Consider the following 17313-nt stretch of genomic DNA (forward strand, 5'->3'; position numbering starts at 1 on the left):
TCAAAACCTGGGACTTATAATATTCTCTGCCAAAAGGTGATTTGAGAACTGAGAGGAAACTGGGACCTACTTGCTCGTCGATTCCACAGTGCATTGCCAGATGGCCTGGCTTTGAGGTAGGTCCAGCTGCGTTCTTCTCCACAACAGTAACTCCAGTTCAGCTGCTCCTTATCAGAAGGTTATCTGTCCTATCGGAGACCTCATCTGCAACAGTCTGCATGTTCATACCGCTAAACATTTTCAACTTCCAAAAAACAGACTAAGGGCCTGGTTTAGAGTTTGGCAGAGGGGTTCCTGCATCAGTCAATGAATGCTCTCTCACTAAATGCTAAATACTAGTTGGTGCATCATTACACGTCCTTGAGAGTGCTTGATTTGCAATGCAACTCCAAATATTTTTGCAGGTGAAAATACACTCATTCATTAAACACTCAATCATTTTCTCTCACACACATTTTATGCAGAAAACCATAATTTGTATATATTTTTAATTTTAATAGGCTTTTTTAAATACTTTTGCCAGGGATCGACTGCCATCAATTACCAACGCCTATTTGCTACCACCCCCTCTACCATTCAACTTCCACTCACATGATCAACCCCAACAAAACAGTCCTTGCGCTTGTCAGAGTTTGCATTCGTTCCTGAATAAAAGCTAGACCTCTTGACTTTGCCAATGCTTGCTTCAAGTGTAGTTTTTCTTGCTGCCGCAACTTCAACAGAGACTCTATCAATACAGAACTTTTTCATTCATAAGGTTCCAAATTTGTAAAAATGAAAAAGTTCAGTAAGCAGTCATTTGGAAGCACAATGTTAAAATGCAAGCCCTTTGTAACTGTGGTGGTACACAAAATTTAAAAAGTGACATATTTCAGTTGAAATTCAACATACTTTTCATTCCGTTGAACAAGGCATACATTACAACTATAAATGACGTCACAACATCTGCTGAATATTCATGCATATATCTCACTAAAATATGTCACCTTGCTAAAAAATACATATAATGTCCACCTTCATAATAAGACATTTAACTGTTGGATGTTCTGTTTCACAAAAGAATCAACCAGTCCGCAATTAACACGCACTCTTTACTGCAACAATTACTGGTACATGAAAGCCCGCTAATCACTGCTGACATATTTTTATTATTTTCATAGCGATTCACTTCTGACATTTGAATGTTTCACAATTATACGTGGCTTGGCCGCCATTTCACACCCACCGCCTGCCAGCTCGGCTTGTACTGGGGCTATTATTTTTATTGTATCACTCACTTATAAGTGCTGTGCTACTCTTTCATGCCAATGGGATGATGTGAAAGGGACTGGAAAGGCTCATTACGCGATCAATTACGGCAGGTCACAGGGCAGGTCCAGCTGCTTATGGATTTGACTTAATTGACAGTGGGTAGCCCACATATAAAATGCAACAGCTGTTCCATGCTGAGCGGTGGGTCATTTCGTTTGCAGGGGCGTTTCTGAGTATTTCAGAACTTTGCTTCTTTCAACCAATGTTTATTGAGGATTTTTTTTTAATGAGAAAAGGGATGTGTAGGAAGAACAAGGTAAATTGCCCTTCTGAAGGAACAGGTAAGGGAACTTGGCACAGATTGGAGAGAACACAGCATCTCAATTGTACCAGTATGTGCCATTTAAATATCAAAACCTCGATTCCATGTACATTAACGTCACTTTTTAACAACTTACCAAATAATTCATCTTTCACCTGAAAAGGGATACGTTGAGCTTTCAAAAGATGGAAAGGATCAGCAATCCTGCTAACAGAAGATGATAAACACATTCTGGGAAGGATGCTGGGAGAGGCAGAAAGGCAATAAATACTGTGTTAAACAATTCAAACACTACCATGCATAATAGGATCTGAATAATCAACATGAATGTTGAGTTTTTCTAGAAAAAGATGTCCAACCTAGGCTCAGGAGAGAAGGATCCATTCCAGATTCTCATGATACCCATTTCAAATAAATATATCTGCAGCAAATCTTAATGGAACACATTTACATAGTGGCCATACATTTACATAGTGGCTATATTGAAATTCTGGCATGGATCTATCCCTTTTGGACGCAGTTAGACTTCCATTTTCAAGGGACTAGAAGAAGTAATTCGTTCGTCCCAGGCTGAGAGAAATGTATATTTATGTTTTATTGCCTGGAGTGGCTATGCCTAAACCCCTGCTCTGCAGGAAAGAAGTAAGCAGATTCTTAAAAGGTAGGTTAATGTTACTAGTGATCCTGAAAGGGTGAGGTACTTACCACATCCGTAATATATTAGACCCATAGGGTGTACTAATTAATGGTTCTGGTAAATGCCTCCTATTTCAAACTTTCCTCTGGAAAATAAGAAGTTATTTGTGAAATTTGTGTTTTTCTGGATTGCATTCAGCATCTATCAGAAGTTACTGAGTGTTTTCACCCATTCTTCCTAAAATTTATCAGAATAATGGGAAGCCTGATGCCAGCACATCTCCCATTTCTGCTGGGGTTGGACTTCACTTCTTTTATCTCATTTGTGATTAGGACCCTATTGGATATTTCCAGGAAAGTACTGCATTGTGCCTCTGCGTGGCATAGACAGGGAAAGTGTGCCCTATATGTAATAGGGCCCCAGGTCTCCGGAGCAACTTCCATTCTTCTTTGAGAGTCTGCGGTCCTTTTTAATACTTTGTAGCCAGGCATTCCTTGATTTCCTTCATGGTATAGCCTGGAACTAATCAGATAATGCTACGTTAAAAGTATGAAGCACTATGAAAGTGCAATTAGAATATTATACAATACAGTTATTATCAAGGAGGCCATTAGGTAGATAAGCATATGTAGCAAGCAAAGCATTATACATTCTGTGTATTTAGTACTGAAATGTTATTGTTCATATTATTCATTATGTTCGGTCTTTTCGAGTTTGAATTTTTGGGGTGTTCGCTTTACAGCTTCAAGACTGTTGTGTGGAAAGTTTTGAAAAATATAACAAGCTATTTAGATGACATACAAATATATTCTATGCATACAAACTGGTAAACACATCTGCAGATTAACACTAGGTCCCAGATTTAAGAGGGCCTAGCGCCTCCTTGTGCCACATTAGTGTCATTTTTTTTTTACGCTAATGTGTTCCAACAAGGTCAAAATCCCCACCCCAGATTTACAAAGTGGTGCAAATGCATGCATCACGCCACTTTGTAACCCCTTGCGCCACATTATGCCTGCGCCAGGCATTGTGATTTCTTTGCACCATTTTTTGCAGCATTTTCAACGCCTGCCCAGAGCAGGCGTTCAAAGGTGGCACACCATTATTTATAATGGGCCTCAATATGCTGTGCAGGATTAGCATCAACATTTTTTACGCTAATCCTGCAAAGCGCCAAACTAGCGTAAAAAATGTTGATGCTAGTTCCCTAGCTACCTCCTTGGTGTGCCATATCTTAAATATGGCTCACACATGGTGGCGTTAGGGGGGGTGCTAAAGGGCGCAAGAAATGTGGTGCTGCAGTGGATGCAGAGCCACTTTTCTTAAATCAAGCCCTAGGCATGCAATTTATCAGTAACATGAATCAGTGTCATAATTTTATGCACTTAATTATCTTATGGTCTTTAAGCTATGTATTCAGGGTAGGAAAGCCAGTAGCGTCTTTGCCATGTGTGAACAATAATCATATTTTTATTCAGTTCAGTTAAGGTTTGTATGCCTGTTCTAGGTACACCTTGATTTTAGGAATTTTCAGTCCTCTTATATTAAAAAGAAATGTGATTGCTAATTTTTAATTTTGATTAATTTTTTCCTTCCATTTATTTTTTTAATGACATTAGCTTGCAATTAAAAACAACTTAAATAATATAACCCATCACTGTAGCTTCCCTATGCCATATCTATTGACTTTGTCAATGCTTGTTTAGGTAGGTGATGCATAAAAACTTTCTTCTGTGTCACACAAGATTGAATAATTGCTGACCTTTAACACAAAGGCACAGTGATGGCAATGTAACTTGCACGGGCTAGCATTTCATTGGGAGACGAGCAAAGTCTATATGCTATTGGGAAGCCTACAAGCTTTCTTTACTCCTGTGCTTTGGACACTTCAATGGTTTTGCTGCAGCATTACATTTACTGAACCCTCCGCATAACACGCATGTAGATGGCCAGGAAAATGAAGCAGGTGTCACAAATAGCCTGCTTCTGATTTTACTAACATTATGCATATAATATATTTATTATAGTGGTTTTCAGCCATCCATCTTCATCCATTGATCTACTGTTGGGTTATTCATAGCTCCCCAATAGTGTACAAATTGGAGCAATGGGTCAGCCCACTTCAGCCATTGGCTAACTTTCTGTGAGTGACAGCATTCTCCTGTTTCACAAGAAGCACCTCCACCTAAAAAGTAGTACCATTTACGGCAGAAGCTACTATTACTATGTGCACTTTTTGAGGCTAAAACATATTTTTGCTATTTAGCATTTATTAAATATGTTGTTGGGGGGGACAGCTCCCTAAAAATAAATTTTTTCAAAAGCAACGACAACCCAACACAAGCATTGGCAAAGCTAAAAGGCAGGCTTGCTAGGTTCAGTTTTTCGTAAGGCACAGTCTATCTGCAATGTATTTTTAACTCAATAGCCATTTATCACGCTTTGTTTTCATTCACATAGTGTATATGTTGGCTAAACTTCGTCATTTAATTTCTCTCACCCACACCACCCCCAAGACAGAGAGGCTCTGGTGGGAGTCCTGAACTGGTAAGTAAGAAATATGCAAGAGGTTTATTAAAATACAATTGTGTTCTAAAAATATTATCAAGCAGTGAACATGCAATTAACAGGCGTCGGTGTTGTGAACATTAGATATCGTTCTATAAATATATAAGTGTTGCTAAGTCTATTTTTAAAATGTTTTCTGAAAAAAACTTCTTTGGTTTTACTTATTTAACTTTTCATTAATTTGACTACTAATAAAACACGACTTGTAACACAATGTGCTTGCGCTCGTGGTGTTTTCAAGTATCTGTTAATGCTACACACGGCTGTATTCCGATTGTGTCGCTTAATACCGAATTTCACATTTAGTAGGATTACAATTACGACTGCAGAGATAATAAAACAGGTTCGGCCCCCCACTGTAAAATACATTTCAATTTGATTGTCAAAATTATTTAAAAAATCAAAATAATATACAATGAAATTCATGATTTGTAAATTAGCCAATTGATTTTTTATGTTGTCGATGCGAAATGTATGGCTGGAATCAATGGTTCCACAATTTCACTATTTTAAAAAATTGAAACAACTGTGGGCAACACAAATTAGGAATATTTGTTTTGTGCTAAAAACATCTGTGGAATAGCTAGCACAGCTTCTTCTGGCCAGTTCTGGGCATGGAAGAACATTACTCTGGGAAGCCACTATTGTGCAGGGAGGAATTGGAAGTAGGGATCTTCAATGAGTAGCAAGTTTCCAAAAAAATCCTCTTATATGCGCCACCCCATGAACTAGCATGGTTTAGCATTCATTTCCCTCAAAGATTAAATTAAAATGTCCTTCCAGTTATAGTTATTGACACCTTAAACTCTAATTATTTTAATGCAAAAATGTGCCATTTTCCATGGATGATGCAGCTACAGACAGCAGTCATTTGCCTGCTTGGGGATGCTACATTCCAAAAAATGGCCTTAATAATATACTTTTTGGTCGAGATGGGTTTCAATGCCCAAATGGCAACCAGTTATTGTACCCAGGATCAATTAGTCCACTGCTTCACTCAAGTTACCTGGTGAGTACAGTTGAATTCCATTATTATTTTTCTGCACGTTTCCTAACAATTTTCGTTCTTCGTAGTAGTACACTTTGAGCATTTCTTATGTAGGAAACATATTGGTTTGTAGGTGTTCACCTAATTTTGAAAGTTGAACTTACTTGCAATGCCCCCAAACCAGTCTCACCCAGTATTTGCATAAGTAAAATTCCACCATCATGAATCTGTAAATCGGGATTGTGGGTAGCTGAAGAAAATCCATTTATTGGCATACGCAAGTCGTATGTTTGCTTTTGTTTTATGAAGCACATCTGTATCTGTTAATAATATGGCTGTCTGGTGGGAATTGTGAATAGGAATATGCAATTGTGTATGAAATTTTGTATGAAAGCAAGTATCTGCTTTCCAAATTAAACCTATTATTTAAAAATGTACTTCCCTTTTTGTTGATAACTGAATTCCTTGCCAAATCAAAAAAGAGGTCCGCATGTCTCCCTGAAATCTTTATTCCTCAGCAGTGCAGAAGGATAGCTTAGCAACTTGAGCTCTAAGTGAACAAAGCGGCAATTGCTAGGTCATGAGTTCAAGTATCAAGGCTGACTCAGCCTTCCATTCTCCCCTAGGTCAGTAAATTGAGTACCCTCAATTGGTTAGTAGTAACATCTGTCATTTGCAGCACTCAGAAAGGCCAGAAAAGATTTCCTTATGGAATCCTTTCATCAGCTGAACAATGCTATAGGAGAAGCAAAGCCGCATGATGGCTGTGATAGACTCACCCAGACAGTAAATTTTTGTCTCTTGGTATTTCTGACGCATTATGTCACCAGATTGCTTTCAGGGAGAAACTTATGTTTTCTGTTTGGTAAGTGCAAGAGCTTGCTCACACCAATCTGCTGCAAAAGGATCCATGTGTGGATCATTAGGAGTCGTTCAGAAAACTATATCCTTAATCAGGGCCAGGTCTATCTTTTTATGTACGGAGTTCTCTGCCAAACTTCGCAGTCTCTGCAGTTGTAAACGTACTATTATCTGGTAGTTTGGGAATACCAAAAAATAGTAAATTCACACAAAAGTGTAAGTTTACCTCTGTAAATCAGGCCGTCTGTACTTCTACAAGATTCAGCAATCATGCACCTACAGACAGGATCAAATAGCTATAAATATGGAGGCTAGGAATCAATGGGCAATTAACATGCTTCAGTGACGGAGCACTGGATACTAAGAACTGGTCAGAAATGTGTAGCTAACTCATGATGGTGAATAGTGCCCAGTCAGAAACAAAACTATGAACTGTGCACTGGGCAACATGTACTCTGGTATGACAGCTTGACACAACCAAGGCACACGCGTGTTCACACCTCAGATTGTACATATTCATCCTTTCCACAATGCCTTGGCAAAACCAAGAATATTGTCTAGCTAGAGGAAACAATGGGGTTATTAGTTGTGTATTTTAATGGAAAGTACTGTAAAACTAACTACAGTTCCTGTGTGGAGATGATATTTTAGATGCCGACTCTTTGGCACTGTTACTAAATCGTGGTTGTAGTTGTTAGAGCTCAATTTCCAGTTCAATGAAAAATAGATTTTGTTTTTATGTTGCTGAAAAGAAAACTGTTGTCAATGCCAGGGGCATAGTCATTAGTGCTGGAAGTGCAGTAGCAGCGGGGAACGAGGTGTGAGGGGACTATTGCACTTCAATTGTAGCTGTCTTTAGTATCTTAACTGGTTCAGTGTGGGTCCCACGCCTCTTGCTTGAATTAGGGCACGGGGTGCCATTACAAAGTCTCTGGTCAATGCCTGCACTGACCCAAATGAAGGCGGGGGGAGACATTACCTATTGGGTTAACGGGCGTCTGTTATTGCTTTATTTATGCCTCTGACAGGCAGAACAACATCTAGGTCCAGATTCTGGTAGGTGTCACACAGCGCAATGCAGCATCCAAAAAGACTACACAACAAAAAAAGAGCAGGAAAGTGCAATATTCACATAGAAATGGCACTCGCCTCCCCGTTCTCTAGCGCCGGTGCTGATTTCAGCTGAGCTGTGCCACACACACACACACCTTAGGACCATAGTGCTAGGGTGTGTTCGTGAGTCTAGCATAGGTTATGTACAGAAAGGCTACCATTCCTGTTTAAAATACTATGCCTAGACAAGAGCAAATGCTTTTCTCACTTCGTATGTATGCTGTACAGTGCAGCACACCTGCAAAGTCAGAAAAGCAGGAAGAAATAAAAACATTTCTCTGTTTTGTGCCTGTTTTTGAAAGGTGTTAATTGTTGGTGCTAAACCCTTTCTTCTGAGCTTTCAGAATGGGGTTTAGCATCAACAGCCATGGGTGGCAGCATGGGTACGCCCATGTACCATCCATGTAACACCCCCTTGACGCAAAGATACGAAAGCAGCATTTTGTGCTGCTTTGTGTTACTTTGCCACACAAACCAATGCACAAACTGTAAATGCAAAAAAGGTTTAGCGTAGGTTTACTGTTAAAACAACAACACTGACCCGATGCTAAATCTTTCAGAATCTGGACCCTAGTGATTAAATCAACACTCGTGACCTGACATTAACATCACCACTGTAATTAAGATATGACCCTTGAAAAAATATGCAATTTTTTGTCATATACTATTTTTGGCCATATAGTGAGGGTTTTTGATGCTGGGAGTCCATTATCTCTCCCAACAATGGCATTTTTATTTACTTCCTCGATAGAGGTATGTGCTGACATCAGAAATTGCATGTAATAAGAAAAATGGATTTCTTAATTGCTTTTAATAATTTGTCACAAGTGAGTAGTCATTTCAAAATGGCCTCCATTTCAGAATATGACGGTAAACAGAACACACTGATTCTTTTCCATGTAATTATCAAGTTATTACACTAATGCATTAAGTTCTTTTGTTTATCACCTCTCAGAATGACTACGGTCTGAAAAATGAATTATTGAAGCGAGGGATTTTGATAAAATCAATAAACAATTGAAAAAGCTGGAAAGCGGTAGTAATTCAATATGAGGCTCACATTACTGTTTAAATTCAACTCACTGAGGACATATATCTTAACTATGTCTTTACTGTATTAAAATGTATGAGATAAGGCTACAAAGCTAGCGGGGAAGGTGAATTCATCAAAATAAATACCTTAAAATCCGCACAGCTCATGTTTTAAGCTTTATCTGAAAACATGCTCTACTGTATTGAGTTTCTGTCTCCGGGAGCTGATTTAAGGAGCAGATCCAGAATGGCAGAAGGCGCGCTCATTGCGTTATCATTTCATGCAGTCTGTCCAGCAGGCCCCCTCGAGAGGCCTGCACTAGCCGTGAAAAGACAGCCCACAGTGTGCGGCTCACAGAATCAGTCCCAGAATCCCTCGCGCTTTGAGAAAAGCAAGACAAAGCCGTCCAGTCTGTGTCGGCGAGCCCAGTGCTGAAATGGCAGTATTCAAAACAGATAAGGATAACGCAGTGTTTAAAAAACACGCAACCATTCCAAACCGTACTGCGGCATGTAGATTTTTTTTTATTGGCTTGCAGCACAAAAGGCTTCTAAAATATAAAAGAAGTGCTGCAGGACTACAGCGTGAGACGTGAAGGAGGCATTATTACACCCAGCAGTAAATGTCAGAAATAATATACACCAGCAATATCCTTCCCTTGCACTGTGGTGCTTTTAATTCCTGCGCCCATGCACCTCCTGCTGGCGACTGCTCGTCTCCTATCAATTCTCTTCTCATCAGCATGTGCCCTGGTCAGACATAAATGCTGTCTCCGTTCAATTAAACATCTTCACCTAATGAGGCATGGCGAGGCGAGTTCAGGCCTACTTTAAGTAAGAGATTCAATAAACCAGGCATTAGTCTCACACCTCTGGCATATGTCTTCATCTTGTTGCTTGGTAAAAGAATCACTTCATTCAATTTGCCTCTGATAGAGTTTTAATATTCTTTGAATGGGTGTCCCGTGCCATCTTTTCTTCTAAGAAGATTCTTTCCCCCAGAGACTATCAGCTCTTCCAGGGTGCTGTATGACTGTACAGTGCAATCTCTGCTGCAAAGAGACATGTTTACCTTTTAAAAATGCCTCCATAAAGAGCCATCATGGATTTAACTAGTGAACCCATACCACCATGAATCCTATATGAATATATAGTATCACCTCCTCTGTAAAGACATTATTATTGACCTTTTAACGAAGTATAACCCCTCTAATGGCCTCATTTCGAGTTCGATGCATGGGACTCTCAGTGTAAACCGTAGGGGATTCTTCCCCATTGTTCTAGCTGTTCCTAAACTATTTCCAGGTGGCAACCGCCGATGGAGAGGCTCAGCTGGCTCCAGCATCAAAAACCCTCACTATATGGCCAGGAATAGTATATGACAACCACACATTCAAGATGCTCAAGAAGATCTTTAAACGGCGGAACTGTCACCCAAGCCCTCCTCACCAGCAAGCTGGACTTCAGCAACACTTTCCATGCTGAATCAACACTCAAATGACCAGAAGACTACAGTCCATAGAAAACTCAGTGGCTATGCTCACCTTCAGCCTCTCTACCCACACTCACATTACCCTGCACCTTGAAAAGCTCCACTGGCTCTCAATCCACAGAGGAGCACTCTTCAAACTCCTCATGCACACATACAAAACTTTGCACAGCATTGGCCCCATGTACCTCAACACCTGCACAAACTTTTGCAGACAACTGCTCAGCTGGACTCCTACTCAAACACATCCCTACAAATGCTGAACCAGATCTGGTGGTTGTGCCTTCTCCCACCTGGAGAGACCTGGCTGTGCACATCAGCCTCCCCTCTGTTCTTGAATTCTTCCAATTAATGAAAATGTTGGTCTTCACCAAGCCTGACCTTTACATGGCTATATAGCGCATACTTCAGGATACCATTTGTTGTGTGTTGTGAGGTAGACACATACACATAACGAAACAATTCCATGCCCTTTCACCATCCATTTTTACCACAGTGCATCTGCCACGGCAGTCAATACATGTTAGTAAAGCCATCTCTGCTGACACTTAGAGGATTTCTAGAATGAAGAGTGGTCCTCTGCTAAGGATATGGATGCAAGGCATGTTCTGACCCAGTAGGCAGAGCGGACCAGCAGACATATTTGGCCACCTGCAAGCCTCTAACTGTGGCCCTAATTCCATTCTAAATTGAAACCTCTTTGCATCTACAAAATAAACAATTCTCTTTTAACCTGTTCTACTTCACTAAATCCTCTAAATTGCTTTACATGTTCTGTAATGAACCAATTCTATACCTTGTAACAAAGTATACCTTGCTCATATTACAGCACACATCTTCTTGCAGTAACTCTCTAATACAAGTAAGTAAACTGAGTCCCTTATGAATACTTGTGTAGTAAATCTTCAGGTCACAGGTTGTGACTTTCCAGCGCTTCATGTTTGATAGACTGAGTACCAATTAAATGGGGAATGGCAACACTTCTAATAAAAATTTAAAGATACATTTTGTGGTCTGCATTGTCTAGAAAAGATTAGTAGCCTGCTATCGAAGCTAGCCAACACTTTCTTCTACTATTAATAATGCCTTGTGTATGGTTCAAAGTCCATTTTAATTACCACCCCTATTTTCAAGCCATGACACCAGTGGCAAGTGGTGGCAGTTTTTTCCAGAGGGCCTTTGCGGAATATTGCAGTGAAAAGACGTGGTAAATGTAGTGCTTGAGGTAAATGCTAGTGGGTGGATAGACAGAAAGTGTGTTTATGAATTGAATTGTGGTTGATTCAGGTGGTCATTATGATCAAGGGGGTAATGACCGCTCCGCCGGAGGTGGCGGTAATTACCGCAGACGGCATGGCAGTTCAGACCGCCATATAAAGAAAAACGTAGTTAACTGGCTTTAAAGCAGCCAGTTCACTACTACCCACCGCCAGGCCAGAATCAACACTGGGCCGACAGTAGCCACTTTCGATCCAGTGGTGGAGGCCAGATCTCCGGTGGGATAATGATCCCATTTCCACCAGGGATTTCCTGGCGGGATACACTGCCAGGTAATCCCTGGCAGAAAGCATAAAGGTGACAGGAATTCTCATTCCTGTCACCTGTATGTGACACGGCAGGCCCCCCTTGCTCCAACCCCCACCCCCAAACCCTTAGACCCGCCGCTACCCCACCACCCAAACCCTGAAAATCTACCCCCGTCCCTCCTCCCTCCAATCTCCCGGTTGGCCCTCTACAACCCCCTCTCACCATCCCCACACCCCCACCTCCGCTCAGGTCCCCCCGATCCCCCAACCCCCACATACACATGCACCCATATACTGACATAAACACACGCATTCATACATGCGTACACACATCCCCCTTCACAAACACACACACACACCCCTATGCACACACTCACTCACTCAACACACACCCCCACACCCTCCTCTCCCCCTTCCCTCTCAGCCAGCACTTATCTGTTCCGTGGCGCTGCTCCGGGAGGAAACGGGCTCATAGGATGCTACTCCACCAGCATCGCTGCGTCTCCATACACCGCCATGCCTATGACTGCATCATTATAGGCGTGGCAGAGTCTGGACTGACATGGCGGTGAGGGTGGAGCAGCATCCACCCCCGCCACCACCCGCCAGCATGGTGCCTGGCAGCCCTCACCGCCATCAGTGGCGGTGAGGCTCCAGGCATCATTATCTGGCAGGATGCCTGCCGCGGACAATGGCGGTCTTCTGTCGACCGTCAGCATGGTTGGCAGCGGGCTATCGTGCCAAGATCATAATGACCACCTCAGTGTCATGTGTACCTGGCAGAGACTGACCAACCCATATTACAGCAAGTCTGTAGCTGCACCTATGTGTGGGTGTAGGAGAAAAAGGTAAAAAAGATGCAGTCATGCATGCAAGCAGATAATTAGCAGCTTATGATAGGACTGTGCCATACAGCTTAAACTACACTGAACAATAATATAGTATGTGCCTAGAGGTGAAGGATGCTGCCTTAGGGGGTGCAATCCTGAAGCAACTATAGAAGCAACTCAGTGGAATGGGTATCTTGCAGCCAGCATTGGTATATGCTCTGAAGGTTCCACCCAGAAAAGTGAGGGAGCAACTGAATGGGCTATAAACAACCAGCCATAATAGATCTTCGTAGGAGTGTATTTGTGAGTCAGAAAAGAATGGTCATTATGCATTAGGTCATGGTAATGCTTCAAATAGTCACAGTAGCATCAAAGTTACAACAAATGGCAGTGGCATTTCTAACGTTCCATGCCATATGATCTGATGAGCCCCACCAGGATTGTAACATACATAAACCTATAGCAATGGACATTATACAACCAGCCATGCTATATGGGTTGTGGAGTGCCCCAGGATGGCGGAACAGCATCTAAAGGAATGAACATATTGTAAATATGTAAGCTATATCAGCTGTGCAGTCCTCCAGAAGTGGCAGAAGAACAACCATGGGAACCGACATTTTACAACTGGCCGTGTTATATAGGGTAGTTCCTGTAGGAGCACCAGAAGAGCAACCTATGGGAATGGACATTATACAACCAGTCATGCTATATGCTCTGCAGAATCGACTTACAAGCAACAGAGGAGCCTAATCTTAAGAATTGGCTTTATGCAATCAGTCATTAGATTTATTCTGTGGAGTCTATCCAGGAGAAGGAAAGTAGTCTGGAGTCGGGAGACGGCGAGCAGTAAATTAGATGTTGGCGATGAATAGTACCCTTGAGGACTGTGTAACTATAGGGGCATGTTCCCCTGGCCCGAGTGGTGGGAGCAATATCCAAAAAGGGAAATGGTGATCCTACAATAGGGCGAGTAAAATTGCTTACCTTGCATGCAATTTTGCATTATATGCCCTATATACATATAACAAAGGTGTGAGTGAACATAACAGTAGGGTAAATAACACCAAAACATCCTTATGAGTGCCCAGGACCAAAGAGACCATAAAATAGGGGCTGAAACATGTTGACAGTCATGTTAGGATTATATAATTATTATATCCTAAACTCCCATCAAGTTATATTTTTAATCTATAACAACAGACCACCAAAAATGGGATATCTAGGTCTGTCTAAGGTATTTTCATTCTTTCTAGACTCCCCGGTCACAAGAATATCAAAAAAGCTGCCAGAAATATGGTTGAGCCCATCTTGGCTTCTAGGAGTCAGGGTGGACCCGAAGATGAAGCATGCCTCGATTAGAGCGGGGGAGGGTTATACAAAAAAAAAGTAAAAAGATTAATTTGTCTTCATGGAAAACTGACTGGGTATCCACGTTGGATAGGAGTTACTCCAGATAGGCAAGGGATATCCCAAGGGTGTTTTTGTGTTGTGGCATCAGGTAGAGTATATACCTTGAGTCAATTTACTCAAACGTCTCACCTCACTTCCAATAGGCGGGGCTCTATTGAGCCCCTCACCTATTGTTTGTAGAAGAAGACAAGCAGTAGCCAATAATCATCTGTCCTTGGATTGGCAAAGCAGCGTCATATGGGACTGGTCCTTCTAATTAGCCATACTATGAGGTGAAAAGTCAGCCAGGGGCAGCATAGGAATTACCCATAGAATTAGTGTTGTACTATCAGCAGTATGGTCTAAGGAGTCCACTCCAGAGTTGAAAGAAATACAAGGAATTAATAGATTCTAAACATGGTACATGAGTTTTTGTGACCACCCAGGAGAATGGATAGCACAACCTCTTGCTGTTAATGATTCTGTGAAAGTACTACACCTATATTGCTGAAAAGGTGTGGAAGATTCAGGAGAGAAGTTCAAGGACAGATAAAGGAGGGGTATGATTAGGGAAGGGGTTCTGACCTTAAGCCTTACCTGGCCCCAACAGCCTAAACGGAAAAGACACCACAAGAAGAGCCCCTTAATCTCTCCATCTTTCATCCGATGCCTGGACTGGATGCTCAGGTAGGAATTAATAATTAGTGATCATCAAAAAAGGTGAAGGGGGATGGAGGGAACTGGCAAATCCAATTATATAGGCTTAGGTGAGGATTTGGACATCCAACACCTTGCACAAAAAATGGTAGTCTTGAAAACAGACTATATGAATTACAACAACTAACATGTTCATTAGTATTCTTGCAATCAAAGGTGTCCCAAAATACCTTTTAAATGGATCTCAAGCGATCCATTGAAGTTGAAAAAGAAGAGAGTGAAGTCGTTGTTACGAAACATTGTTCCACTGAAAATCCCTACATTGTTCATTTAACTCCTTCCTTCGTGCAAAGGTCAATGTAGCTCAAGCTGTTGTGCTTCTGGTTTCTATTCACAAACTCTACATTGGGGAGGAGATGAGTTCTTTTGTTGTCACAGTTTGAGCAATATGAGACATCATTAGGACTTCATGTATCAACTCTTGGTAAAAAAGGCCAATGGGTTGACCAGTAGTTTTCTCCTATGGCACAAGGATGTGTCCTGCACTTATATCCTGCATCTTGTGTTTGTTCTGATAAGTGATCTGAATCCCCAGTAATAGCCAATCACTGGCTAAGGGTTGTCTGGAGCCAATATAGGTCCTCTGGAAGAAATACTACCTGTGTGCCATAACCATATATTCTGTGACACCCAGCTTCTTATGGATGCCTAATTATAATGGGACTAGACTTTACACTAAACCATTTACTTGGAGTTTTTGGATTGAGCTGTTTCCCTCCGTATCATCAAGTGCCGCAAAAGATCTATGCAATTGGACAGCATGATAGCAACTAACCATATGTTTGCATATAACCTAGCCTCCTAAGTTAGAATATCACTTTACTGTTTGACTTTAGCAATCGTCTGTGTAGTGCACAGAGGAAACTATTAGACCACAGCAGGATTCAGTATTGCTACCCTTCTGTAATTTTAAGAGATCAACTCTAGGACTTGATGAGAAAAGATTGCTTTGAAGTGACCTGAGGCGAAAGTAGACTGACATGTATGTACATAAACTACCTTATCCAAGTTCACAGACTGTAATGACAGCTTCTTTCAGTCATGCCATATCAGCTGCCTATTATGAGTAGTTACCTGATCGTGGACTGCTGCTGTTTCTGTGCAATTCACACATTGCACGATGTGGGAGAAAGGAGTATGAGAAATTGTGTTATTAGTTGTGCAGGATGTGAGGCCTGCACACTTAATAGGTCTGCTATTTCCCCTTACTGGGAACCAGGCACCCCATCGTAGTGCTTGACTCTCTCAGGATAGTGAAGCAGAGTAGTCAAAGACCTGCTCATGGGAGGCGGTAGGGGCTTGTAATCACCATTTGCCAGCATGGCATGCAATACTAGCAATAAATGATTGTCAGGTCAGTACTTTTGCTTTAGAAAAGGAAAATACATTTATTACATTCCTACTACTAAATACCAAACATTAATTTACAAATATACACGTTGGGCTGATAGAAATACCTTTGTGATACTGTGAAATCACATTTGATCCCTAAACGGACATTACTCCCAAAATCACAGTACCCACATATGCCAGATAAAAGACCACAATATCGGGGGCGTATGACTTAAATGAAACAGGCCTATTGGCTTTGTCAAGGGGCATCACAGTAACATATAAGGCAAGCCGGCTGGCTTTGTCATAGGCTCATCACATTAATAGATAACTTATCCACGTGTTGAAACCACCAGCATTTCACTGTAACCAATAACCATGTATAAATGCAATCATTAATCCAGCAAAGCATTTTGAGATTGATCAAAAAATTGCTGACAGCATTATACCATCCATAAAGCATGTGAAATGAACATAACGCGTCTGTGTCTTTTTTATATACCTTCATACCACATAAACTGCAGCCTTAGAACCAGCTCCTAGAGGGAGCTGCATTCGCAGATGAAGAGCAAAAGCTCCAGTTGTGGGAGTGCTTTAAAAAAATGATAAATACCCTGGGGGGAGGGGGAGTAGTCTTAATTTACTTGATCCTGCAAACATATATTTCTTTGGGGGAGAAGGATGCTGCTGTGCTCTATGCAACCTCCCTACATACTGTAAAATTCCTGTAGGTTGTGCTCCTGTCCTCCAGGGGGCATGACAAAGAGGAGAAAAGTACGTAAATAAGCCCTGTAGGGCATTATAGGCCGCACCTTCGCTTAGTACTGAATATTTAATAATCAGCTCTCCTGCTGCTTTTGTCAGAGGCGCACTGTGGAAGGCGGTTTCACAGTACGGTTCAGCTTCTGTTGGGTGTGCCTGGTCCCACCCAGGCACCCCACCCTTTGCTTTAGTTGGGCAGCTTTGGGAGCCCAATTCTGCGTTACCTGCCTGGCTTCTCACCTGGCCGGCACAGAGCTGTGCCGGCATAGGGTTCTGCTTTCTTTTTCTCCCCCCGCATCGCCAGCTGGGTAGATTTCATAGCCCTCTGCCCCCTCAACCAAGGGGGGAGTGGTAGAGCTCTTCACACATTCTCTCCATTCCTGGAGTAAGGGTCCCAGAGCCCCAGATCTTCATTTCAGCCGTCACCAGGCTACATATTGGCTGCATTCGCCCCTGAAGAGATGGGGCTCCAAGGGGTGATCTCTATAGAGGG

General features: G+C 41.7%; 1 protein-coding gene across 1 annotated transcript in view; it reads right to left on the bottom strand.

Annotated features, from left to right (window-relative positions):
* Positions 1–17313, bottom strand: part of IQCJ (IQ motif containing J) — a 701797-nt gene that overhangs the window by 29245 nt on the left and 655239 nt on the right. The window contains exon 5 of the mRNA XM_069212622.1: positions 1710–1728. Coding sequence (XP_069068723.1) covers positions 1710–1728 — 19 coding nt within the window. The remainder of the gene's footprint in view (positions 1–1709; positions 1729–17313) is intronic.

Source organism: Pleurodeles waltl, chromosome 11 (assembly GCF_031143425.1).
Source record: "Pleurodeles waltl isolate 20211129_DDA chromosome 11, aPleWal1.hap1.20221129, whole genome shotgun sequence".
Taxonomy (NCBI): domain Eukaryota; kingdom Metazoa; phylum Chordata; class Amphibia; order Caudata; family Salamandridae; genus Pleurodeles; species Pleurodeles waltl.